Source organism: Magallana gigas, chromosome 3 (assembly GCF_963853765.1).
Source record: "Magallana gigas chromosome 3, xbMagGiga1.1, whole genome shotgun sequence".
NCBI classification, from domain to species: Eukaryota; Metazoa; Mollusca; class Bivalvia; order Ostreida; family Ostreidae; genus Magallana; species Magallana gigas.
Window position 1 is genome coordinate 43719150 of NC_088855.1, and position 27186 is coordinate 43746335.

The 27186-nt window shown below is 33.5% G+C and overlaps 1 protein-coding gene across 13 annotated transcripts in view; it reads right to left on the reverse strand.

Annotated features, from left to right (window-relative positions):
* Positions 1-1171: 1171 nt before the first annotated feature.
* LOC105333247 (unconventional myosin-Ic) overlaps positions 1172-27186 on the reverse strand; it is a 33581-nt gene continuing 7566 nt past the window's right edge. For 9 of the 13 annotated variants that reach the window (XM_034443000.2, XM_011436125.4, XM_011436127.4 and 6 more), the window contains 29 exons: positions 25814-26010; positions 23663-23778; positions 20880-21078; positions 20685-20765; positions 19974-20153; positions 19671-19769; positions 19456-19569; positions 18960-19031; positions 18668-18787; positions 17840-18013; positions 17557-17637; positions 16925-17059; positions 16723-16818; positions 16445-16525; positions 16166-16271; positions 15652-15769; positions 15242-15355; positions 11081-11157; positions 10434-10587; positions 9629-9788; positions 9381-9464; positions 7581-7674; positions 6845-6915; positions 6589-6730; positions 6239-6309; positions 5683-5712; positions 4329-4429; positions 4084-4183; positions 1172-3529 (listed from right to left, as the gene is read on the reverse strand). In XM_034443000.2, the coding sequence (XP_034298891.2) occupies positions 3515-3529; positions 4084-4183; positions 4329-4429; positions 5683-5712; positions 6239-6309; positions 6589-6730; positions 6845-6915; positions 7581-7674; positions 9381-9464; positions 9629-9788; positions 10434-10587; positions 11081-11157; positions 15242-15355; positions 15652-15769; positions 16166-16271; positions 16445-16525; positions 16723-16818; positions 16925-17059; positions 17557-17637; positions 17840-18013; positions 18668-18787; positions 18960-19031; positions 19456-19569; positions 19671-19769; positions 19974-20153; positions 20685-20765; positions 20880-21078; positions 23663-23778; positions 25814-25939 (3111 nt within the window). In that variant the 5' untranslated portion in view covers positions 25940-26010 and the 3' untranslated portion in view covers positions 1172-3514. Of the gene's footprint in view, positions 3530-4083; positions 4184-4328; positions 4430-5682; positions 5713-6238; positions 6310-6588; positions 6731-6844; positions 6916-7580; positions 7675-9380; positions 9465-9628; positions 9789-10433; positions 10588-11080; positions 11158-15241; positions 15356-15651; positions 15770-16165; positions 16272-16444; positions 16526-16722; positions 16819-16924; positions 17060-17556; positions 17638-17839; positions 18014-18667; positions 18788-18959; positions 19032-19455; positions 19570-19670; positions 19770-19973; positions 20154-20684; positions 20766-20879; positions 21079-23662; positions 23779-25813; positions 26011-26138; positions 26164-26469; positions 26610-26635; positions 26660-27186 lie in introns of those variants that run through there. The other 4 variants (XM_066079931.1, XM_011436128.4, XM_034443003.2 and 1 more) reach the window with 4 other exon arrangements.

The following is a 27186-nucleotide window of genomic DNA, read 5'->3' on the forward strand; positions in this document are numbered from 1 at the left end:
TGAGATAAATTTTGGAGGTCAACCTCTTTTCTACATTTTTAAAATTTATTCTTGTTGTCATCCATTCGTCTGATTATTTCCTTTAATGTTAAATGCGGAAAATACATACTCGCTGATAGAGAAAAGTTTGGTCCAATTGAAAATTAGAGAGACAGCGGATAAAGTATAACTTCTCTAACTAAGAGAGTACAAATGAAAGAAAATTGTTAGACTACCGGTTTAATTGAGCCAATAGTAGGAAAATGCTATCTAAATTAAGATATTAATGTTTTGACTGCTTTTGGTCGTGTTATCGGATTGTACAGGAGATTACAGAATCAAATTATTAGTCAAATTATTAACAAGGATATTAGATTAAATCATAGACTCTTTGAAACGATCGCATTTAAAAACGTAACAGTTATCTTGCGCCTTGGCGGGAAACGTCACTTGATACGTCATAAACGTAACTGTGACGCTATCCATGGAAACTACACAAGGGGCCAATGGCGGACATCAATCTGGCCTCTGCCAGAGCAATATGCATCAAATGTGGCATATCGGACGAGTTGGCCCAAGAAATTGTTCGGACGCGTCGCCGATGTGGGGCTTTTCATTGCGCGGAGGATCTCTGGAAGGTTAAAGGCATGTCAAACGTGGCGGTAGGAGTTCTTACATCAATGTACCACATCAACAACGACCATAGCACGCGGCGCTTCCCAACCAAAAACGTTTATCCAAGAATATGTGATAAAGATACTCCCACAAGGTCGAGGAAATCAGACAGGTCTCCATCAGCTAGCAAGAGAGAGCGGTCACGTTCAACCAGCCGTCAGGGTCGGTCTGCGAGAAAAGGGGAGTCTAATGACCAAAAGGAACTCGTCTCAGTTGCCGTGGTTGACGTAGATGGCCATGAACATGGAACTCTGGCAAAATCTGTTCATATGGAACCATCTCCGTCCGGGAACAAGCTATATATAAAGTGTGAGGGAATCCGCAAATATCGCATCATGGATACCACGGCGGAAGAGACCGGAAGCGTTACAGAGACAACGGCTTCCAGTAATGCCAAAACTAACAGCGGAAACATTGCCTCAAAACAATATGGAACTGGTGAGTTTAAAGCTGATCCAACATGTTTATCAAGAAATCGAAATTTAGAACAGATTAGAGACGATTTTTCTAGAACGGAATTGAAATTTTGGGATCGCATAGAAAAAAGTCGTAGAGAGCTGGAAACGAGTGTTCGACATCTTCAATCACCAAGAGGTTACCAAACGGCAAACTGGGTTCGCTCTCTCCCCGGACATGTGGAGGATTATGGACAGAACTCGTTCTTAGACCCGCAACCCCCTAATATCCCCGGACCAAGCAAACAATACCCCCCTCCAACGAAACGGCACCACCGCCACTCTCATCGCCACCGGAAGGAAAAACACCGCAAGAAGGACGGGAAGAGTAAAGAGCAAGGCGAGCGCAGAACGGAGAATAAACAAGCAGATGTGTGCATAATTTTGTGAAATACATGTAATAATTAAGTCAATCATGTAAGCAACATCTTTGATAGCAAAACCGTTGATTTCTTAATCACAAAACTGCTGTGAATATTCAGAAGATTTTTTTTTTTTAAATTACCCGATTATGTTAATATTAGATTTCGATTTCAACTATGTAGTTAGAAGTAAAAATAAAAGGAATAAAAATTCAAATCATTCAAATCTTAATGTATGTTACCATTAAGTCTCCATTTTCGAGTTTTCTAGAGTAGAGTACTTCAGTATAGCTTCCTTATTTTACGCGAGTAAATAATTATGCGATTCAGCCGTTTTGTATCAAATTGCGAAATAAAAAATCCCAAATGTTGGATTTTTGGTAATGATTTCATAGAATATACAACTAAAAATGGAATGAAAAACAGTTTTTAGAATATGCGAAGAGAGCTTCTCACTATTTTACATGCATATTTTCCCCGCGTTTTATTTGGAATCTACAATATCTTCATCGTTTCAGCCTGTATAGCTATCTCCTACCACGACCACTTGAGAGAGGGTCGTTTATATACCAGGTAATATTGGCAGTGGTTTACGACCATGCAGTATTTTACGGAATCCCGTAAGTGGATTACACAAGTCAAAAGTTATATTTTTGCAGCAATATTCCAACTTTGTCTTTCCGTACTTTAAGTGCTTTTTTACAATTTTGAACTATTGCATGGCAAATTCTTTCTGAACCTTTAATATACTTTAGTAAAGAATTTTATCCTTCAAACAATTCAAAAGGGAAATTTAAAGCCACATAATAGGATTAACTAAAGCTAAATATAAAAAAAAAAGTACAATAAAAACTGGTGTAACTTATGTCATCAATGTAAGTGGGTTTTTCGTGAAAACTGTTGAGGACTGGGTGTAAGAAAACTTCCAAAATTAATATCCCAAAATTTGCATCCTGCTTTCTCAGTCAATAAAAATGCAGTGTTAGAAGAAAATAAACATTTAATATGATTCATACAATAATTAAACAATTAACAACAATTACTGTAAATGGAGAATTGGCAAACTAGCAATACAGTATGGCATCTTCCCACAGATCACAATAAAGCAATAGGCACAGTACAGTAGATGTATATAAATAGAAATGATGTAAAATGCCACTATATACATGTAAATAACAAATACCAAAAAATGATAATAAATATAAGCACCCAGCATGATAATAAATTATCAAAAGGCAGTCATGCCAAGATCAAATTCAAGTTTTTACATGAAATTACTGCACTTATCAATGGAATCTCATCTCCATTTTGTGCAAAATGTGCATGTCTTCAACTATTTCTATTGATGGGTAATCAGTCCCTTAATTTCCAGGTCAAACTTTAAAAAACAAGAAAGCACAATAGAAACAGGGGCAGCTAACGGTACAAACTAGTAACAAATGGGTTTGTACAATGTATGGGGCACAATATCACAAAATGAGCACTGTTTTTACAACAGAATGAACAACATTGTGTGATGAAAAAGATAGGTTGAAATGGTGTGCTTCTTTAGTGACATTTGCATAAAATGTACAGCAAAATGGCATGTGTAAAGTCTGCATTACATGCAATTATCCTTAAGTTGATAACATATGATATTAAGACATGCATCTCCATTTCCATGATTTTGTTTATTCTTGTTTGAATGACATTGGTACTGTTTTATGTAAAAACTTGGATAGATTGACACTGAATGAAAATGAATGGCCAGAATGTGCATTATTTTGCCACTGAAATAAAATGATTAACACAAGATAAATGATCGCATTCTTTGAGCTGCTTTTCTTGACACTACTGGCAGATGTAATGTTGTCGACATGGGTAGGTTGTATACGTTTGCTAAATTGATGAAACGATTCACATGGGTAGGTTGTACAGTGGAACAGTTGACATGGGTAGGTTGTACAGTTGCGCTATATTGTTCACACAGTTAAATTAACATGGATAGTTTATTCAGTACACAAAGCTGAGGTATGTCAGTGGATTGTCCTTGGTATTTGGAATTCATTGAGCCACCATCTACAGATAAAAGTCCAAGAAATAAAATAAAATTATGTCTAATATCATCTCTTGTTAAAAAATTTACATCATATCTGCTATTATGTAACTTCATAACATGTTGCTTGTTCATGGTGGTATGGGACATCTGTCGATTTTAATGTGGATTAAAGTAACATTATAATTAGAATAATTCAATCGGTTTAGAATTTTCAAATTTTACAATATTCAACCAAAAATACGTTTAAACAAATTTTGAAAGGTAAAAATTTTTAAAATCGCCAGCGGGATTCAAACTCATGACTCACTGATTTGTAGAGAACCCTCTAATCAATTCCGCTACGGTGATATTTTTAGAAAAAAAACTATTCATAAAATTATCCTTGATTTTATTGTTTCTTTCGAAAAATACTAAGTCACAACATGGAGGTGTCCCATACCACCTAAAATATCAGGGTGAGTTCCTGTATCAATTAAAAGCTTGAATCTTAATTCAAAAAATTCATAACTTTCATCTAAATCCAATCTTATTTCTATTGTGGAATCAGGTTTGACACAAATGGCATAGTACACACCACGCAGAGGTTTCCGTTCTTGGCCTTTTTGACAGCCGAGGTCTGACCTCGAGTGAACTCGATGCAGCCCTTTTTGCCACCAGAAATCCCATGTGTAATGCTGAAAAAAACCCCAAAATGATATAAATTATCTTAACTGATAAATCAAAATCTGAATTAAAGAAATGAAAAATACCATAATCTAATGAACGTATGATGTTATACAATTGACAAATTAATGGATTCAAACACATTTTATCAGTTACCTGGTTTCACTGATGACTCGACAAGCATCCGACTTTTTTCCATGGATGACAATCTTGGTGACATTTTCTACAACTCTATCAGAGTGTAGAATCAGATCTCCCTGAAAAATTTCAGAATAATCTTTAAAACAGAACAGAAAAAGTTTGTAAATTTACTGCACTACCAGTATGTGTAGCTTTACTCCAACAAGGGCAAGTATCAAAGACGACTATTAATGTACCGGTATATATTAACATTGTACAAATGATATCTTGATTACCATTACATATCATGGATACTAGCATACCCTTACATGCATAAATATTTATGACATTTGGTCTGGAAATATTGTTATAATTCTGACTTTAAATTGACAAAGTGATGATGAGTTACTAGTATTTACCCTTTCACTGTGCTTAAAATTCGTTCATATCCTCAGCATTTCCAAGACATATAATTTTAGAAAATAACTACTAAAAGATAAGGCAGTATACCTAACTCATTGAAGCAAATAGGAACAAAAATTAAAAATTTAAATCATTATAAAGTACATGATAGCAACACTAATGCATGTGGTAAAATTTGAAAGAATTTTATGTAATAAACATATAACATGGTACACAAGTCAGATATATTTTAAAATATATGGTGAACAAACAGAATCAGACCATGCACATTCATTGCACATTCATACACACATTCATACACACATCATAACTAAATAACTCAGAAAATAAAAGCCAAGAGATGCATTCATGTGATTTCACTATCTGACATGTTTATGAATTGTTTTCTGTTAGATCCATAAATTAATCTCGATGTAATCTCGGGTTTTTTGTGAACAATTATATAAATGTATTGTTTAAGCAGAATTCAAATTTTCTGTCTAAGGTAAAATAGCTGAATTGTACATGCACCACATCTATATCAGGTAAATTTTTGTCATAATTCTTTTATTAATGGACCATATGGTTTAAAAGGGTGTTCTGAATACACAGAACTTGAATTTATGCTAAATTTAAAGTATCTTACATTTTTTAAATATGCATGTAAAACAAACTGTCAGTGGACACATGTTCTGCAATCAGGAAATGCTCACAAAGAAACAGGAATCCATTATGCAAATATTTCCTGATAAACAGTATCCCACTCATAGTCTTCATAAGGAAATATAGCTTTTCCTTATTAAATAAAATATGTAGTTTTTATAATACATGTATTAAGAAAGAGTATATGTCTTTTGTTTGAAACAGGAAACATTATTCAATAAATGAATTGCATAAACATTTTAATTGAAGACTAAAATAGTTAAAGTGTAATGAAATGTATAATATTAAAGCAACAAGTATTTTCTGAATTTTATATAATGTATACCTTTGAATCCAAACTTTCATCTAAATTTTCCTGTTGTGCAAATGTTGGAATAAAATTTTCTCATAATAAATGATGTCAATGGGCAGATGACACATGCATATAGGACCATAATAACTGTAGATTCCTTATTTTATATGAGTATTAATTCCGCAATACTGGCAGTGCCATTTTTAATTAACTCATTGAGAACATAAAATCGTGAGCACTTATCTTTTGTATTGATTTGGTTTAATTAATTAACTATAAAAAAATAGTGAAAGTTTAGAAACTGCAAAGACAGATTTTCATAAATGTATATTAGGAATCTACAGGACTGTCCATTCTGTAGGCTTTTCTTGATATAATCATCTCAATAAAATGTTGATCAAGAATGTTTTATAACAAATGTGACTGACAATTATTTTTAAAAAATTCTGCGAAAACTGTCAGTCTATGGTTCTAAAACCCGCAGTGGATAAAGAGGTTTTCTGACCACTCAAATTTAAATTTTATACATATAAATTTCTTTAATAACCTGTACATCGGAATTTTCTACATTCATTGCAATTTTTCCTACCTTGCTGCCATTTTCATCCATGTTGATTGTAATGACAAACACCCCATCACTAAAACTACTGGTCAGAACCCCTATCAAAATACATAGAAGTCTCTCATAACACATACTCAACATTCTCATAGTGTATTTATATCAGTTTTATATTTATTTTTTTCCTTTTAGAAATCTTAAAAGTTTATTGAGAATAAGACCATTCAATGTACACATATTAAAAAACTGAATTTTTACAGTATATAAAGGTATTCTGAAAAGTAATCATGACAATTTATCAAACAATTATAAACAGGAACAAAAAATTAATATATACTATACAATAAAAATTTTTGATTTAAAATGAAAATATAATTAACCTGTGATCTGCTGATAAGGTACTTTATCTTTCAATAGGTAAGATTTCTCATCCAGCAGGTAAAGGTGTTTATCTGTTAAAACCATCACCCTCTTTCTGGATTTGTAGCCATGGCGATCAAACTTAGTTACTGGGGCAGAGTACTTCAATGAATGGAAATGCACATTGAATAAAAAACTGTGTTGACAATTTGAGTACAGTGTTAACTAATGAAAAATATACACAAACCACAATCTTCAGTAAGATTTCTAACACACCTGAACTTTTTCATCTGCTTGCTTAACCTTGGTATCAAATGTAGACCATAACATGTTTTGTTGGGTATTTTCTGAAAAAAAAGTATATTTCTATCAAAATCATGTTGCAATTTGAAAAAACTCTTAAAGGTCTTTCAAGAGTCCAATGGATATAAAGTTGTGACCTAGACCTTTCATGTTTTCAAACAATAAGACTGTTGACACACTTATATTCTCTTTGTCAGACCAAGAAGATTTAATTTGAACCAATCAAGTACATATAGTATTTAATTTGTTCAGAATGCATCATAGTCACATGTTATATAGTGTAAAATGATGATGAGCTCATTTATCTAGTTCAATCTTTTGCAGCTTATACTGTATACAGGGTTATTTTTACCCAGAATTATTTTCACCCTTCGTGTAGAACAAAACAGTTTCATCCCGTCTTGAATTCACCCAGATGCAATTGTGTTAAAAGAGATATTATCTACAAGAATGGAATTCGACCAGTCTTAAATTCGTCTGCTGACGAGGGCAAAAGGGGCAAAATAAAACGAGGGCGAATATTTCCCTGTAGAAAGTATATCTATAGAATATCTATAGAGATATTAAATATTTCTTCACCTTGTAATTTTTTTAATTTATAAATTAAAGAACAACCAGCCAAATGATTCAAACCAAGAAAACTTCATCAAAAAATGACCAGCTTTATAATAAATTACACTTCGTAGCTAACATATTGTGATATACCCACCCAATCGGCTGTCCACAAACATTTCCTTGATGCTTCCTGGGTAATTCTCCTTCTTCCCTTTGAACAGGGACTCTGCGACTACCTTTTCTTCCATCTGCACAAAAACAACAGTTCTGTTTAGGTTGAGTTACCCATTCAATGCATTTGTATTCGAAAGGGTATATTGGCAAAATTACAAAATTTCAACAAATGTTTGGTTGCTAGAGTTTTTCTGGAAATTTTTCAAGATTCAGTTTGGTATAGTTCTTTATAAAATAACTATCTACACAATACACATACTTCACTGTAATTATATTATAATCAGCCAAATATTTTCCAAGGTTACATCTTATATTACCTAGCAAAGAAGATCAGTTTCTTGTGTATATGTGATAATAATAAGATCACCACACTGCACAACACAAAGAAATATTTCCTATTAAAATAAACAACAATTAAAATGCTAAATTAACTAGTCTACAATCATGAACATTTTGAAAAATGAGTATATCAAATTATATGCACATGCACTAGGGATAAGTTTTAATGATTTTTACATTATTCGAATGAAACTGTTTGCTAAATTACGTAATACATGTACTAGGCAATTTTTTCAGATCAGGACTGGTTGTCATTCAAACGATTAAGAGGATATATTATAAGGAGGAAGTTTGACATTATACCAACCAATGCAAAAATATACATGTACCAATATTTTGTTGCAATTTTGTGAGAGGTAATAAATAACTAACACTTCCTTTCCATTACCAGTCCAGATAGACCAAACATCAGTTGTGTAGAAAATTGATCCAATTACCAATGAACTTGAAGTACAAAGAAACTAATGCAATGTTTCATTATCGCCAACACGAACAAACCATACAGTGCAATATCCCGTACAAAGGATATCACATACTAGATAGATCGTCTACAGAAAACAATATTGGATGCCTGGAAACTACGGAACTTGAGAGCTGCCACCATATTTCTTCCCTGAAATCTGGAGAGATGTGGCTCAGTGATTACCTAGGTAACTTAATTCTTATTGACAATTCTCAGAAAATATGTAAACACATTTTTAGCAGTGGAGGATATGGTTTCCATAGTGCAACAGAAGCAGGTACACTGCTGCTAGCAGACTGTTTAGCGAACCAGATCACTGAGGTACAATCCAACTACAAGACAACCGTCCTCTTCTCTACAGGAAAGTGGTCTCCTCGGTGTATTTTCTCTTCAAGGCTTAGTGGAGATATCCTGGTTGGTGTGAAGTCAAGATTGGGAGGGTTTGTGGTCAGGTATAACCGGAAAGGTAAAGAACTCCAGAGAATTTTAGCCAAAGCAAATGGCGAGAAAATTTACTTGGAACCAATCTATATTACAGAAAACAAAAATGGTGACATCTGCACATCCGATTGGTACAAAGAAGCTTTAGTAGTGGTCAATAAATCAGGACTCCATCGGTTTTCTTACAATGGTGCTAAAGGAGCCCCCTTGTTTCCAGGAAGTGTCTGCACCGATAGCAGGGGCCACATTTTGTTATTTGAATCATCTACTCTTAGCGTTCACAGAATTAGCAAAAATGGAGTACTGCTTGATATTGTAACCCAAACTGTTGGATTTCCGTTCACTCCACAAGGAATGTGCATTGGTGAAAAACAACACCTATGGGTGGCAAGCAATGATAGTGGTTTGGTAAGTGTGATGAAATGTAAATACTGCTACTGGAGACCCAAAGAATGTTTTACTGTGAAGAGTTTCTTCCCTTGCTGTCATTCATACTGAGACATCTTAACATGTACAGTGTATTTATATAAACCTCACCTGTGCCTTTCTACCTGGAGTGATGGATTTCACATAGGAAAGAGTAAGGTTCCTCATACAAAGATCTTTCAACAATTGAGAGGTCTGAAAAAAAAATACCCATTGGGAAACTGAAACATCATCTAGAATGAATTTCTCTCAAATTAATTTGTGTTGAAAATCTTACTGCAGAGTTGACATGACTCTTTGAATCTTATCATAATTGCGATGTTAAAAGAACTGACACCTTGTCTTGGTGCTTCACCCACCTTTTGCAGAAGCTGGGGAGCAGGTGGCCATTTCTTGTCCAGGACATTCCTTGGGAGCTGGCCCTTCAGTTTCATCAGATAGTTGTACTTGGTGTACTGAATGAAGTGCTTATTCTCATCACATTCTGGCTCCAGGCGATGGATGAAGCCCTTGATAAAACTGCAGAGCAAGACAAAAAGAAAGAACTGAAATATTGAATCATTTCTAAGATTTTTACCAAAAACTTCTCTATCCTTATTTTTTTAATGGTATCATCATTCATCAAATGCAATAGAACTAAAATTTTGAAAAATTTGAACATCAAACAATTCAAATTGATATTTTGTTTAAAATTTTCCTGTTTATCTTGGGATTTGTGGATTTTTTTTCTTAGTTGTTTTCATGTACAGCTAACCTGCATTGATAGTCGTCTTTTTTATTCCACATTTTAGGAAAAAATTTAAGGGAGGTGGGGGGGGGGGGGGGGGGGGGGGGGGGGTTGAAATCGGAATGTGAGTATATGTAAAAATTAGGTAATACAACGATATTTAAATATCAAATCATTAAAGTATTGAAGATTTGAATGAATTTTTTATTTTTTTCTAATTATAAGCATGTACTAAAATTTGTATCCTCTATGGAATAAATTAAGTAATATGCACTTCATCAAGGCTGGTACAAAGAGGACATACATCTATAATTTATATAACTTTTCATCATTTAATATGATAACACCTAAGTATACTTCATACAGTCAATTAAGAACTCGGCACATGTTTGTTACGTCATGTTGTCAACCATTAAGCAATATTAAGCCGTGTTTACCCGCGTAATCTTTCTGCTGCTTGTCTTCTCCGTTTCAGAAGTCGCTGGGCGGCTACCCTTCTCCAGTGACTCTGTAACATAATGGCCGCCAGCTTCATGGTTCTGAACTTCTTCTTCTGGGCAAACCCTCTGTAGCGGGCCTGAACAATGGTAGCTGTAGGGAAAAAATATTGCAAAGACTGTTGTTAGATGAAATACATCACAACACAATTGGGCTTTATAAAATCACAGTACTTCTGCATACTGTGGTTTAATTCATTTTTATAGGATACCAATTCATTTGCATACTTGGACCCAAAATAGCTTCATAAAATTATGTTTAAAAAAAAATTCCTATTCAGTATTTTTGGTGCATAATTTTGTGTTCACAAATTCTCTAATTTATGATATTTGTGTTCACAAATTCTCTAATTTATGATACACTAAAATGATAAGTCCACAGTATTCATATCACACAAAGACACTATTTGTTCATAATGCCACCAATAAGTCTCATTCAAAAATGCTAACTATTTCATAAAATTGTTTTAAAAATAATTTTGTTAACAATACAAAGTGGCTCTCAACATCTGAAATAACTAAAGCATGAATGTACAACATAATAAAATCCAACTTTTGCCGACATACAAGAAAAACAAGAACATTACCTAAATCATTTTTGCGAACTTGGAAAGCATCCTCTGTAGCAAAGAGGACACGGGGAAACCTGATGAACAGCTTTGTTCTGAAAAAATTTTTGGAATTAAGCCTAATTATCTAAATAATAAACAAAAACTAGATGCTGTCATTAGACAGTAATACCCGCACCAAGTGTTTGCCCCTAAATAACACTGTTTTGTACCAGTTTAATTAAAAATGAAGGCCACATGCAAACTCCGGTAATACATTTAAAAATTATAATTTTCATAACTGAAGGATGAGATCCCTTCCCATATGATAATACACATGAGCAGCACTTTATGTGCAATTTGGGGTTGAACTGTTTGCAGTGAATTTTCAGTTAATCAATAATCTTAACTTTTCATGTCATAGAAAGTATAATGGTCTATATAATTATATAATTATTACAAACAAAATTAAAAATCAAATTATGCCCCCTCCCCGTGGCGGTTGACGATTTTAGATTTGTTTCTGTGTGCCTGCATGTACATCATCGTGTGCACAGATTTAGAGAAGGGGTGGGAGTGAGGGGTCCAGACCCCCCCCCCCCCCCCCCCCCCCATGAAAATTAATTCATTTATATCAATTGTAAAATTACCAAAAATACACCTTGGACCCCAATGCTCTTACAGACATGTAAACGCTCTAACCCACTGCGCTTCAATGTTAGGTAACATTATTTGGGGGGTAAATATTTAATTAATATTTAATATACTTTATTGTTTATCTCAATGGGAAGTATATATACATCACAATATGCAGGTGTCCTGCACCACCTTAAAGCTGTTATTTACCTAATAAAATGGTGCAAGTGGATTTGAAGAATAGGTCATAAAAATACATGCATGTTATAAATAACTGATCTTTGTCTGAAGTTACGTACACAACACAGGTCTGCAGGCATCATTAGAGGGTACTACTTTTACCCAGCTCTTCGATTAGATGGGTTCGCGTGTATACGATAATACATATATGTCTGTGTTTTCCATATGCAGAAAAGGATTAGTTAAGATCAGCTAAAGGAATTCATTATTGTGTTTTAATTGGATTATCATTATGATGCAGACCAATATAGGTAAGCATAATTAATACATGTAGTAGCAGTAGCACAATATAATGAGATGCCAGCATACATATATAAGTTCTACTTTCACTTTCTAAATGTGATCTCCCTTTGACAGCATACTGTATCATCATCTTTTAATATCTAAATAAGCTTATCATCGTTGCCTATCCTATCGCATTTGTAAAGCTTTTTTGTCATTTTAGTTGCAAAAGTTATTTTTTTCATTTGTCAGACTTGCACTATTGAGTTGACCCCATCTTGACCCTGTATAAACAATTTCTTATTAAATTTGTGTATTACATGTAAGTAAGTGTACTAGACACTTAATTATCATTTTTATATGAGTTATAATAGGAAGGAAGGAGTATTCTTTCTTAATGTATTATAATGCATCAAATACAATGTAGGTCGTGACCTTATGGGACTAGCTGTTCTGACCCCACGAAACAGGAAAATACAAAATATCTTCTAATGTCATTATGATGCATCAAATGGTGTAAAGTACATTAAATGACCCCCAGGTGTTGTCTTTAACTCACTTTGCCCGAGTAAGTGCATAGGAGAGTTGATTAAAATCAACTCCCAATAAAGTATTTTATCTTATTCATATGTTACAGTAGTGTTTGATCCCTGTGGGTAATTCCTAGCCTAATGATGTCACTGCTTTGTTTAGGAGACTTTACAATTGCCCCAAATAAGCGAATACACATGCATATAACATTTTATTTATAAATCAGGAGAGAAAAAGCAATCAAGAAATGATTTAAAATTTGCTACTGCACACATGTAAGAATGTATTAAGAAGACTGAATCTTAAGAACCAGGTTAGATTTGGGGGGGGGGGGGATGAATGTGGAGTATAAACATTTATAATTTGAATCATTTATTGTTATTAATTTTAACTTGTCAATGAATACTAGTTATTGATCCCAAGGTAGAAATATGACCTCTGATCATATCTCAATAGATCATTTGTCAATTATGCAAGGTGTAATGTAATTTTTTTTAAGAATACCATTTTAAGAATACCGGTTTATATTTGAGCTTGTTTGGGGGTGGGGGTTCTAAGTCATATATTTGACAATTTTTTAATGTAATTTAAAATAAGACTAAGCCATACTACAGTCATGAACATGAATAGTATAGAACAAACTAATACATGTATATATACATAGGAAGTATTACAAAACATAGATGATTGATCTATATCTGGGTTCTTAAATTGAATCATATATCATGTACATATTATATTATTGTTTCTTTGTTCAAGGCATTTCAGATGGTATGTAGGTCATGATCCCAAGTGCTCTTCCTGAAATTATCAAATATCATAAAAACATTTGAGATCCCCACCTTAATCCAAAGATATTATTCCTCCTTAGGTCATGGCGCATCAGATCATTATGGCATGTAAGTCATGACCCTAACGGGTGTCAAAAGGGTGTGGGGTCTAACATTGAACCTTGTAGGAAGAATCGTAGACTCTATTTTAAATGGTAACTTGAAAACGGACAAAGATAATAATATAGGGTTTTCATAATCATATATTGACTGTTACTGGCAATATATAGGGTTTATTAGATCTTACCCATGGGGTCATCCCCACCCCCCAGGAATTTGAAATTACCATATATCTCAGAAACTGTTATAATCATGACCCCTAAACCTTATATATTCATGTTTCTGATGTCAAGGGGCATCAAATGTTATGTAGGTCATGGGCCCTGTGGGTGGTCCTTACCCCTCAAACAGCAAGTCCCTTAATATCTTCAAAACAGTTGAGATCCCCATCCTTAAACCATATATATTCTTGTTCCTTGCATCAAGGGGCATCAAACGGTATGTAGGTCATGGGCCCCGGGGGTGGTCATGACCCCCCTCGAACAGGAAGTACACGAATATCTCGAAAACGGTTGAGATCCCCACCCCTTAACCACATATATTCTTGATCCTTAAAGGGCATCAAAAGATATGTAGGTAATGGGCCTCAGGGTTAAATTTAATTTTTCAAAACCGTAATGCACATCTACATTGATCTATGGAACAGTTCTTATCATATTCCAAGATATGATGTGTCTATCCATTAAATCATAAGAGGAGTTCTGGGATCTATGGGTTTTTTTTGAGTGATAAACATCAATTTTCTGCTACTATTTGACTCCCTGGATGAAATTTAGATTTTTAAAACCTTGCTGCACATCTATAGAACAGTCCCTATCATATCCCAAGATATGATGTGTCTATCAATTAAATTATAAGAGGAGTTCTGGGATCTATGGGGTTTTTTTGAGTGATAAACGTCAATTTTCTGCTACTATTTGACTCCCTGGATGAAATTTAGATTTTTAAAATCTTATTGCACATCTATAGGACAGCCCCAATTATATCCCAAGAGATGACGTAGCTACCCCAAAAGTTGTAAGAGGAGTTCTGGGAACCATACTTTTTTTGCAAAAAACCGTCATTTTTTGTTGCCCACTGATCCCCTTAATAAAAAAAAAATTCTGGAACCTGATCACACTTCAATATGACACCCCCAATCATATTCTAGAAGATCATTTAAATTAGCTACTGCAAAAAGAAAATGACGTTTTTGAAACCAGTTTTTTTGTAAAAAAAAACGTCATTTTTTAGCAATTAATTGACCCCCAGGACAAAATTAAAAATTCCGAAACCTTATTGCGCATCTATAGGATACCCTAAAACATATTCCAAGAGATGATTTGTCTACTGTTGAAAATGTAGGAGGAGTTCGAGGAAGAAGGTTTTTTGTGAAAAAACGTCATTTTTTACCAATTATTTGACCCCCAGGACTACCAGAAAATTTTTGAAACCTTTTTACAAAACAACATGACACCCCAAATCAAACTCTAAGAGTTCAGATTGCTGGTTTATAAGATGTAAGAGCAGTTTGAGAAAGTAAAACGTGACAGACGGACGGACGGAACAGAGTAACAACAATATACCCGAACTTTCTTTAGAAAGTGCGGGTATAAATATATGGTTATTGACTTCATACATGTACACTACTACATGTACATGAATCCGACAGCTTGTGTAGTGACGGTGTAACTGTACTCACTTTCCGAGCCTGTAGTCGTCGTTGCTGTACTGGAGGTGGTTGACTAGGACCTCCACCCCGTCCTTGGCGGCCCCATTGTAGTGTGGCCACGTGTCTGGGCACAGACTCTTGTACCTGAGTAAAGGTAAAATAACATTGGGTCTAGATTCAGAGTCCATTTTATATTACAGCTAATGAACTCTAATGATTTAATTGTACTTAAATGAAACAAACTCCAAAAACAGAAAAGGAGCTTGCATGATGACAAACTTGTGAGAACATTCAAATAACTTTACACATTTTATTTTTTTGGGAGACGATTTAACTTGTACTGTAGTTAGAAAACATGGAAAACTCAACACGTGTTTCATAATACTGAGAGAGCTGAACTCAGAAGTATTAAATGCAATGAAGAAGTGAAATACATGTACCTGTTGAGAAATATTTCATATGGTCTTCTGTAGGCAAATCCTGCTCGTCTCACTCTCAGGTTCTCCATCAGTCCTAAGTACTTCACTTGGTGATGCACTATTCGGTCATCAAACTGATCTGTAAATATTTTTCATGCAGTTGTCAAAATTTGTGTTTTACTGATCTATAATATGTTTAGTAGGTCGTATTAACTGGTAAACAAGAAAGGAAAGTTAATTTTATAAATTTTAAAAACATATTCCATACAATAAATGTACATTAAAAATTAAATATATTCTCAATGCGTTTTGATAGTTGTTGATTTCATGGTGTGAGTATACCATGAGTTCATCTTGTCAACAAAACATGAAAAGCATATCAAACTAGTGTAAAAGTTCTTGATCAATTAATAATTTCTAACATCATGAGAAATAAGTCAAAAACCAAGAAACAACTTTTTTGAACTACAAATATTTATCAATGGATCATAGAAACTGCTTACTTTACAATCTTTACAGTCTATGGCAGTCTTACCTGGTCTTTTGTAGTCGTTAGGTTTGATACACCTGACATAAGATGGCTCTTTGGACATCAGGATATCCATCAGCTGTGCCAGGCTGGTCTTGAACTGTGTGGATGCCTTAATGATAATGTCAAAGAATTAGAGTATTCTTAATGTGAAAACAAGATTGCTATCATATAGCCCCCTCCAACAATTCTGCATTTAAGGTTCCCAGAAACTTTTTACTTTTAAATTCAATGAAATAATCTAAATTGATTGATGGATATAAAATGGATGTTAAGGGAACATACTGTGTTAGGTCTCTTCTTGTTCAGTAGTTCTGCAGCAGGGAAACACTGACTGGTGATCATGTTGGATGTCTTACTCATTGCCTACAGATGATGGAAAACATATTTACCCCACAAAACACAGATTATTTACTTAAGCTAGGAAAACGTATGTCAAAAAAATCATCTTCATATTTGAAATTAGATTTTTTAAAAAGACATAAATCATATTTTGTAAACATGGCATTGAATCAGTATTTTGTAAACATTGCACAGAAGTGTTATAACACCAGGTACCATACCTCTTTGAGATCTCGGAATAACAAGTCATTGTTTTTATCCAAAAATCCTTGGATACTGTAGGTTACCTCCCCTGCAAAATGGAGTAGACGAAACTCCTGAAAGTAAAGCATCAAAATGAGAACATTCATAATTTTCTCCCCCCCAAAAAAACAAGAGAAAGGCTCTTTTACTGTTGTAAAGAACATAAGCAGTGCTCCTTACATCTCTGCCAATGGATTTGCGAGCTGCTGCGTCCGTGGAGTGACTGATGTAGTGGGGGTGTTGACCCAGATTCTTGTCAAGCTTCTCCAGGAATGTAGCGTCTGTGGGCTCGCCCGGCCGCAAGCACTCCTCATCCTTTGGACCAGATGAAGACAGAATATATTGTAAATCTAAATCATTGCTATTTTAGGTGATATTTTTTTTTGCATGAATTTACATTTAGCTGTAATTTTTTTTTCATGATATTAGAAATTTAATGAAATGTTGATCAAATGATTGACCTATACACTGTATAATTAAACTACTTGATACTGTAAATGTAAGCTTTTAATGCAGAAAATATAAAACCTGTAAATTAGTAAGAATTCTCCTATGAAACTTGTAATGCTTGTCACTTTTTAACTGTGATTTTTTTATTATTCTCAGGAATTTATTTTATGAGTCTGGCCAAAATATCTGAAAGTATTCACTCCTTTAAGTATCGGTACTACCGGTATATTACTTGCCTCTCAATCATAAAGTGTTTAAGACATACATACTCTGAAAAGTATATACCCGGTAATTGTAATGTAAATGTATTTTTACTGCTTGGAATATATAAGAATATTTGGCTTTATAACCAACCGTCTTACCATGATTGCTATTATTCCAACAGGTTTGGCCTCCACAAGATCACAGATGATTTTGTTATTGAAATATTCTACAGGTTCCCACTAAAATTATCAAAATAAATGGGACTGTTGATTAATAGATACTAAATGCATTAAATATACTAGTTGACTTTTAAACAATTTTCATAAAGAACTCTACGGATAATTTAGTGCCACCTTTTTGTAATTTCCTCAAAAGTTACAAACCAGTTCTGAAATTCTGTTTATTCTCACCGTCAACACTTATTTATATGAATTAACCTACCGCGATGCCCTCCCTTTGATATTCTTCTTGTTCAGATTTCAGTGTCAGTTCAATGAACAGTTGTTGCAGTTTCTCATTACAGTAGTTGATGCAGAACTGTTCAAAGCTATTGACACCAAATATTTCAAAACCGTAGATATCCAGGAGACCCATAAGGCTGCACTTCATACGCTTCTACAAACAAAACAAAAAATCAATAAAAAATAAGCTACTGTAGTTTACACGAAATTTTACAAAATGGCAAACAACAATGGTAACAAATGAAAGAAATCCGATTAGATAATATGGTAAAAATAAAATATTTTTCCACCCAGCAAATTTTTTTCGACTTTAACATATCATAAAAAAAAACCCACAACTGTAAAACATGTTTTAACAGTATGATGGATTTGATAAGTTCATAATCCAGATACATGAATAAAAAATAAATACTACATGACCAAGCTTATATTGAACCTACTTGTCTAATCTCTCTCTCTCTCTCTCTCTCTCTCTCTCTCTCTCTCTCTCTCTCTGAGATACCAGTACATGTATCTCTGATGCCTTTATTTAGATAAATCATCCATTCAAATTTGTATTTCCAAATGCATTCCCCCTTTCTGGTTTGGTTCAGATACAGCCTTTCTATGATTGAGAATGTGACCTGCTCTTAACATTCATCCAAAGAGCATAAAATATTCTGCACATAGTGCCTCTGAAACCTGGATCTTATACATGTACAAGTATCCCATGATCTACCTTCTCTATGATTTTGGTGTAGGTCTACAGGTATATCTATAATTTAGCTTAAGCATAATTTCTCTGTTCCTGCATGTGACAATTACTTACTCTGCTATTCAATGAATCGTTGACTTTTTTGACAATCCAGGTAAATAGTCTGTCGTACACTCCTTTCGCGAGGGCATCACGAGCATACAGGGCCTGGTCCTTATTAAGTGGAGATTTCATCTGGAAATGCATGCACCTCTATTCAGTTATTGCAATTTCATATCATAAGATTTTAAACTTTTTAAATTTTTAAATAAATATTATACATGTATCTGCTGATCTCCTCTGATATTTCAGTAGGTAATTTCTGATCACGAAAGCATATCCTGCAGAATTTCAATTCATTTTCTACCTTTTCTCCTTTAGCTTCAATGGTTTTGTTTTGTAAAGCAGACTGCAGGATTCCTTCTGGGCAGCCAAGCAACTGCAAATTATAATTATCAGGATATTATCCTAACATTTCACCAATAAAGAAAATATGGGATATCTTGCAATGATTGATAATAAAATCAAATAGTCACGTTAACATATGTTCTATATTTTCATCTATGTAAAAAATACATTTCTCTTCAAAGAAATCTGTTAGCCATAATGGTATACTAGTATTCTGTGGTTTCAGTATTATTAGTTGAACACTTATAATTTTTGAGGTTTTTATTGTTGAATTGCTCTATAAAATCGTTCATAAGGTTATATAATGCAAAACAATTGTTGATGATTTTATTCATCGTTGAAAATGTCTACTAAATCCACAAAAATTTAATTGATGTCCACTAGTTACAACAAAACAACAGTACATTTGTATATTTAAACAATATATTATTAATGTATATCAATGTATACCATACCTGTGAAATATATTCCACTGGAGTGAAATCTGCAATGTTTGCAGGTCCATCCTCACTTTCCTCAAACTGAATGTTTCCAAGGTGAAGTACTGAGGCCACAATTGAAAACAAGGCCTAGACAGAAAACAAAAGGAATATCAAATCAAATAAATCCCAACTTCCTTCGTTCATAAATGGAATAGATGATCTACAACAGAAGGTTAATATTGAGTTACCTCTTGCTCCTGGGCGGTAAAGTCACAAACATCTAAAGCGTGTTTGACATGGTTGAAGTCTTTGTGGTCATTCAGCGCATCTACTCGAACACTCTTGCCCTGATTTAGAAATAGTACTTATGCAAAAGCTTTCACTTTTTATTACTCTTTTTCATTAAAATACTTAGTATAATACATGTATTTATGAATGGAAAACTTTTGCCAGGTACTTCATTGAAGAGAGGTGTTTTTTATTGATGAATCATCAAGTTCATTACATGTGTTCTGTTCATGCAAGATTCAGATAGTTGAGCATCAGCTGACCTGGGTTAAGTAGTGGTAGTTTTCAGCATCTTTGGAGAGTTTGAGCTTGCTCAGTAGTAAAGGGGTGCCGCCAGCAATCAGCTGATAGAAAATGTGAAAGTTACGCTCCCCATCTGAGTGATGTACCACTCGGGATTTTTCCAGCAAGTAGTTCAAAATATGGCCACCAACTGGTACACCCTGAAAAACAGAATAGCATGTTTATGCTCAATTTAAAGAAAGAAGTCCTTACAGTGATCTATATTTTGATTGTGGTACATATTGTTGACTAATTTTATTTATTATATGCAAGAAATATTAGCAATGTTCTTGGGTACCTCTCAGGCACAAATATTAGTCCTAACGAACCAATGCAGGTAGATCAGCAAAATAGAGTTATTGTTTTACAAAGTTTGAATACAGTATTTGTAAATGAAAAAATACCATTATTTGTGTGGCTTTGCATTTCTTGTACCGGAATTTATCTTTTTGGCAAATAAAGGGGTTATGGTATGGCTTTTTTCACATATAAAAAGTTTCCACTTTTGAGCAGTTTATTATCGACAAAGATGACATAATTGCTTACTGATATACCCGGTACTTAAGATACATTACTAACATTAGGAACTTGCGATCAGTCATTCTTCTTAACCTCAGGAAGAGATAGACGATAGCGGGGTTCAACCACAACAACCGCTAGTTTACCAACCATGCACTTAAAAACCTTCTCACCTTGTAATCAAACTGAATGTCCATGTATTTTCCAAACCTACTGGAATTGTCATTTCTGTTGGTTTTGGCATTCCCAAATGCCTGAAATGCATGATCAATCTTCAGTCATCATACTTATTCAGCAACAATCTTTCCTAAAAACATTGAAAAAAATTATATGTCAAAATTATAAAGTTTGGAACAAAATAGTCTAACCTCCAGCAATGGATTTGACTGAAGCAGACGGTCTTTGACCTGTTCCACATCTTTCATGTGTTTGGAGCTGGTTGCTATGAACTGGAGGATCTTCTTGGAGGCTTCAGTTTTTCCTGAACCAGATTCACCAGAAATCAAGACACACTGGTTCCGGTTCTCACCGCGCATTGACCTGTACGCAGCATCAGCAATGGCAAATCTGTAATGATATAATCCACAGTTTTTATATAATCTAAGCATTTCAGTGATCTCAATATTGCAATCCATCTCCAGTTCATATTTCGATGAATGATAATGCCTGTCATTAAACTATATACTCACTCCTTAATAATGTAACAGGATTGGAGAATTAATTGCTGGAATTGCATGGCATTACATTGCATTACATTGCATTACTATGCTTATATTTATGCCTATTCATAAAATTGTGATGAATTCTGATTTGCATGGATCTGCAGGACAGTGTCTAATCCATCAGACCATTGCATCCTTCTTAAAGAGTAAGAGGACAGGCATGCACCTTTTAAAGCAAATGTATGCACTTTCCAACCATGATCTCTGGAAGGTTGAAAATCAATTTCAATTTCATAACCCATTTAAAATGCTGACCCCCTTCTTTTTTGGAAAACAAAAGATCACTTTTATCCCACTTTAGCAAATATTGTGAAACAGTGTCTTTCAGTCCCAACTTCCTGAGATTGCTAGAGAGTAGAACCTTTATTTAGTATACTAGATGGGAAACTCAGCAGGATGCAGTTAAAAATGAAACCTCTGAAACTTTGATGCATGCTCATCATTGACTTTTCAAAAAGTAATGATAAGGCCACATTAAATTATTTTTAAGATTCTCATCCCCGCCCGCCCCTCTGAAAATGGCCCGCCCGATGTATTTTATTTTGAAGAAAAAAATTGTGTGAGAAAAAAAAAATTGGGGGAAAAAAATCAGGCACAGTATACTAAAAATTCAAAACATTTAAATGGCTGCCTATACACACGAGAATTACTGTTTGATTCCAGTCATGATTGTTATCTTAAGGATACAAATGTCTTCGTTCATCAGCAGTTAAGTTGAAATAAAATGGAATTAAAAGATTAAAAGTGGGTTTGTGTACTCATATTATCATTAACAATTCAAAAGAATAGAGGAGTTGTTATCTCTAGAACATGAATGGTGAAAAAGGTGATTTAAAAAAATAAAAAATAATAAATCAAATCCGCCCACCCGCCCCATAATTTTTGCAAATCAGGATGAGAATCTAAATATGAATTTTATGTGCTCTAATGGCAATTCATTTCTATACTCATGTAATGGTAATGTAATGCATTATTTCAAGAAAATTAAGTAATGGTAATGGTAATTTAAATGCATGAAGTAATGATAATGTAATTCACCCCAAGCCTGGACCAGACTGAGATTCAAACCCAGCCCCCCTGAATCTCTAGTCAGGTGCTCTATCAACTTAGCTATTTGACTCCGGCAATCAAACCGGTTAGACCATCACACTAGGATAATAGGCAATGTTGAATACCAACAGAGCATTAGATAAATTTAGTCAATCAGGAAGATTGTTTTTAAAAAAACACATTATACTACATTACCAGAAACCAATCTAACCATCAAACTCAAATATGACCTTGAATTTAATGGATGACCTTGACTTTGTAAGCAATTTACATTGATCTTTAACATCTCTTATAGTAAAAGCCTCTACTTTTTAGATATCAACATTTAGGGAAAAGTTTATTTTATAGAGTTATAAATTTTAAGGAAGAACAGAAAGCCAATGAGAAGGATGGAACAAACATAACATATTCCATGTATATATTATTATATCTGATCTTGGGGGCAAAACAATTCCAAACATATCTTAAAAAGAGGTAATTTACAATGTCAACTTGCTGAAAGCGCTAAAAATTTTCCTGTTGCATAATATTTTAAAGCAAAACATGTATATATGCATGTGCATTGTATGTCTAAATGCAATGTATGCATAGTTACTCAATACCTGTATAAATATGTTTGAATTGTTCAGTTCAGTATAAATACATAAAACACATTATGCTTGACACATATACAATGCAATATAAAACAAATGGTACAAAAGTCATGATTCTTAATTGCTACAACAACCTATAGCTATGCCATGTGGCATAGTGTATACCAAAACATTATATGACTAGAGCTATTTTGAACTTCAAAAAAAGCATCTAAATTAAACAGAAAAACACAATTTATGCTCCACTTGTAGGGTTTACCAGTGCAGACGGCATTATAAATCAAAATATTTTCTGACGCTACCTCACACAGAACTATCACTGCGCTGAGCATTACAGTGTTTTATTAAGGTGCAACCTTGAGGGAAAAAAAATAGTATTTTTTACTTGTTCAGTTGTCAGATAATTCTTCATGTTTTGTAAGAATAATGGGTTCACTATAATCTGATACAGTTGATATAGACATTCTTCAACTGAATCATTCATTTTCCTGCTTTAATATTCTATTTAAAGTACAAAACATGCGTTCTAAAAAAGAATACAGTAATAATTCAAAATCACACCAATTGTCAAAATAAATGTTAATTAGAACCATTGGCAGACATAGCAAGTAATGCTTAATGAGTCTAAAATGCAATATCCAATTTTCTAGGTGAAGTTCTCATGAAGAGAATGAATCTAGACTAACCAAAAAAAAAAAAAATAATAATTTTGAAATTGATAGGTAAAAAATGCCAACCCTTTCCTTTTGTTGCATGTATTTATACAATATATATGGTGTTACTTACATGTGAGGTGGGAGCTCGTAGAAGTTGACATTTCTGTAGATCTGTACGTACTCGTCATTGTAAATGTCGAAATTCTGATACGGATTCACAGACACCAACACTGGCCCTATGTATGTCTACAACAGATACAGCAGACATATAACACTCAATCATGTAATGGTTTCTGTATCTTTGGTAAAAGAGTTGAATGCATAGGCATTTATAAATCATTCTGTAGTGTAAGCAATTTTTACAATGCTCAACCACAAAAATGGTGCATCTATGATAATTCATTTCATTAACCTATAGCTTATGACATGAAATTTTTAAATAGGAGTGAACACTCTTGAAAGGATGTTCAACAAGAAACACAAATCCACATAATATTTTATACTGACACAAATAACGACTCTTGCACCAAGTTGTGCTACTAGGGCTGGGTTGTTAAAATTGGGATTTCCAGAAATATTGGGAAATTTATATGTGTATCAAAAATCATCTATTGTGATGACGTCTTGTTCTTTTGTTTCTGTTTTGTTACACAAGGAAACACAATAACCAATTTAAGTTATTCAATTGGGATCACAAGTAGTGTATGTTATTGATTTTGCTAGTTATGGACATTCTTGAAAATTACCCTATTCATTTTGGGAAAATGGTATGTACTTTTTTGAATTTCAAATATTAATTGAGCCCTTCAATCGCCCCAGTTATGGACAACCAAGAGCCCAATATTAGTTTCACTATTTTTTTTAATTGAGTAAATATTCAACCTCTTGCATTAAAACCTTTCATGCACAAGAACTTTTTTAGGAATCGGATGGATTTAAATGATGCAGTTGATGCAAACTTGATTCTGGCTGCAAAAAATGATCACCATGAATGTCAAAGTCTGCAGAGAATTAATAGCATAGTGGTAAGATAGTTCTCTATTTATATGCATAATAGCATTGATTTCAAGATAAAAACAGCTGCCATTTATTTTTTCATGCACAATGAGTAACATCTATAGCTCTGATATTTTTCTCTGTACGTGTGCACTGCATATAGTTTAAAGTCTACAATGAAGCGATCAGTAACTAGCTGTTCAATAGAAAAAATGAATCATGACTATCAGACTTGGCAGAGGCTAGTTTTTATGGAAACAATGACATATTCAATGATTGAATGTTTTAAATGTCATATTTTTTAAAAATATTTTTCAAATGTAAATATTAAATCTAAATAAAATGTTAACACATATATACTTTTTATGTTAGAAATATTGATTACACTCTATGCAAGAACAAGAACTTTTTTATATATTATGTGTAGTTTAATGTAAAATCTGTTCTGCATGTTTTTAGTGTCTTCAATAAGGTTGTACAAGGGGGAAAATACCTAAATAATGATAAATAAACACAGAGATAGCCATATGTTTAGTGGAGACATCAATATCAATAAACATACAATAAGGTAGACATTTACTCTGTCAAAAAACGCAGAAACGTATATTGAATATCCAAAAGGTGAAGACGCATCTGTCAGTATTGACATAATCAAACTGAACATCACCTCTCCATGCCAAAGGCCGATTGATTTTCTTCATGTCTTCATTCTCATTACATGTTTTTCATCACCTTCCATCATGATCCATTTTCTCTTCAAGGTTCTATTCAATCTGATCACTTATTCATGTGTTTTTCTCTTACTTTTTTAATTTTCTGAGCATGATTAAACCTATAAACTGTATGTCTCAGCTTCAAGTGTATATTGATACTCAGATCTTTACAAATTAAATCAGTATATTTAAATGCTTTGTGAAGCTCATTGAGATTCAAGAATAAAAAACACTACAAAACTGAAGTCTGCAGATGACAGTCATTCATTCATACATACATACTTCACTCATGGAATAATGCAACTTTTTAAAGCACATGTATTTATCAATTTAATGTTAAGTAGTTTCAATGTCCTGAAATGAAATTCTAATTAAATTCTAAGAGATATTAAGCATACATAAAAATAACCCGTTATCTAAGATGTAACATTAATAATGGGAAAAGCAAATAAATAATACAAGTACCACAAAATATTTGAGAAATGCTAACTCATTAATAAAGTAATTTCATAAAGCACTTAAATGTGTCAAGTGTATGAATCCTAATTTTTAAGATGAATTAAAACACTTACATATATGAGGTTTGCTGTGAATCTTTTTCGCAAGTTTTCCACGAAAGCCTCAGAATTTGTGAAGTCCTCCAAAAGAACAAAGTCCTGTACCCCTGTATGGTCTCGTCTGTGTAGCTCATTCTCCATGGTGACTCTATATTAGGCTTCAACCTCAAGTATAGATATTAATCCTCTGATAATCTCTGTTAATCCATCATCTAGAATAATATAAGAAATATGCTTATGACATGTCTTTCCAACAGGAAACTTCCCTTAAGAAAAAGATGTATGAAAAGTTAGAGGAAACAAGTCCAATCAACTTAATATCCTGTTAGTAATTAATAACCTGGATATTCTTGTCCAATAATTTAGCCCTGTGATTCAGAATACCTCAATATCATAAATCACCACACATTGCATTTTATTGCTCATTTGTGGACTAATTCATCATTAGTGGTGTAAGGTCATTGTCATTATGGGACTATCGACTGTGTAAAACATGTACAGTACCACCACAAAACAAGTCCGCAAATAAGTCCACATAGTCGAAGGATCATCTAGCAATAAAACTCATGACTGCACCTGTAGAACATGGGGTTAACCAGAAGTGTCGCAAAAACCCAAAATCGTAAAAAGTCCACAATCCCATTTCCCCCTCTCAAACAAAATGACATTACCTTGCGAATATGAAATTTTTCTTTTAAATCAAAAGTGAAATCCTGAATGAATTAAGATTAAACTATAAACGTGAATCGTGAACGTTACAGTATAGGACTTGTAATGGGAGTGACAGCTGGTTACTTTGTCTCTCTGTTCTATTTACATTTCTATGTGTATACAAACCTTAAGATCACGTACTTGAAATTCCTCAGAGATGAGTTTGAGAAAGGAAATGAGGGCTGTGGAGATATCAAGCTAAATTTAAAATCACTGCACAAATTACTCTGCATGCATCAAAAATGCTCTATTGAATAGGTTTATGAATAGCCTGTATATTTTTTAATCTGTTGGAAACTTCAATCTAAATCTTGCTAGCATAATAGCAATTAAGTCTTTTAAGTTGTATGACATTTCTCCCACATTAATTCTATAAATGTAAATACCGGTATCTTAATCTGAGAAAAACAATACTGGAGAAAACATAATGTTAATGTACAATTAGAATATGAGAATCTACCAAAAAAAAAAATCAGGAACTCTTAAATTATGCATGACTACTTCTTTATCAAGTATACATATCCTGAAATTTAATTGTCTTAAACTAAAATAGCTATATGCAAGAAATAAAACAATCATCGATATTAAAAAAATATTTCTTGTTTTCCTTAGTAAACACCCTTTAACTTTGTGTTCATATATATCATATGTTTATGACAATTATTTGGACTATTCTT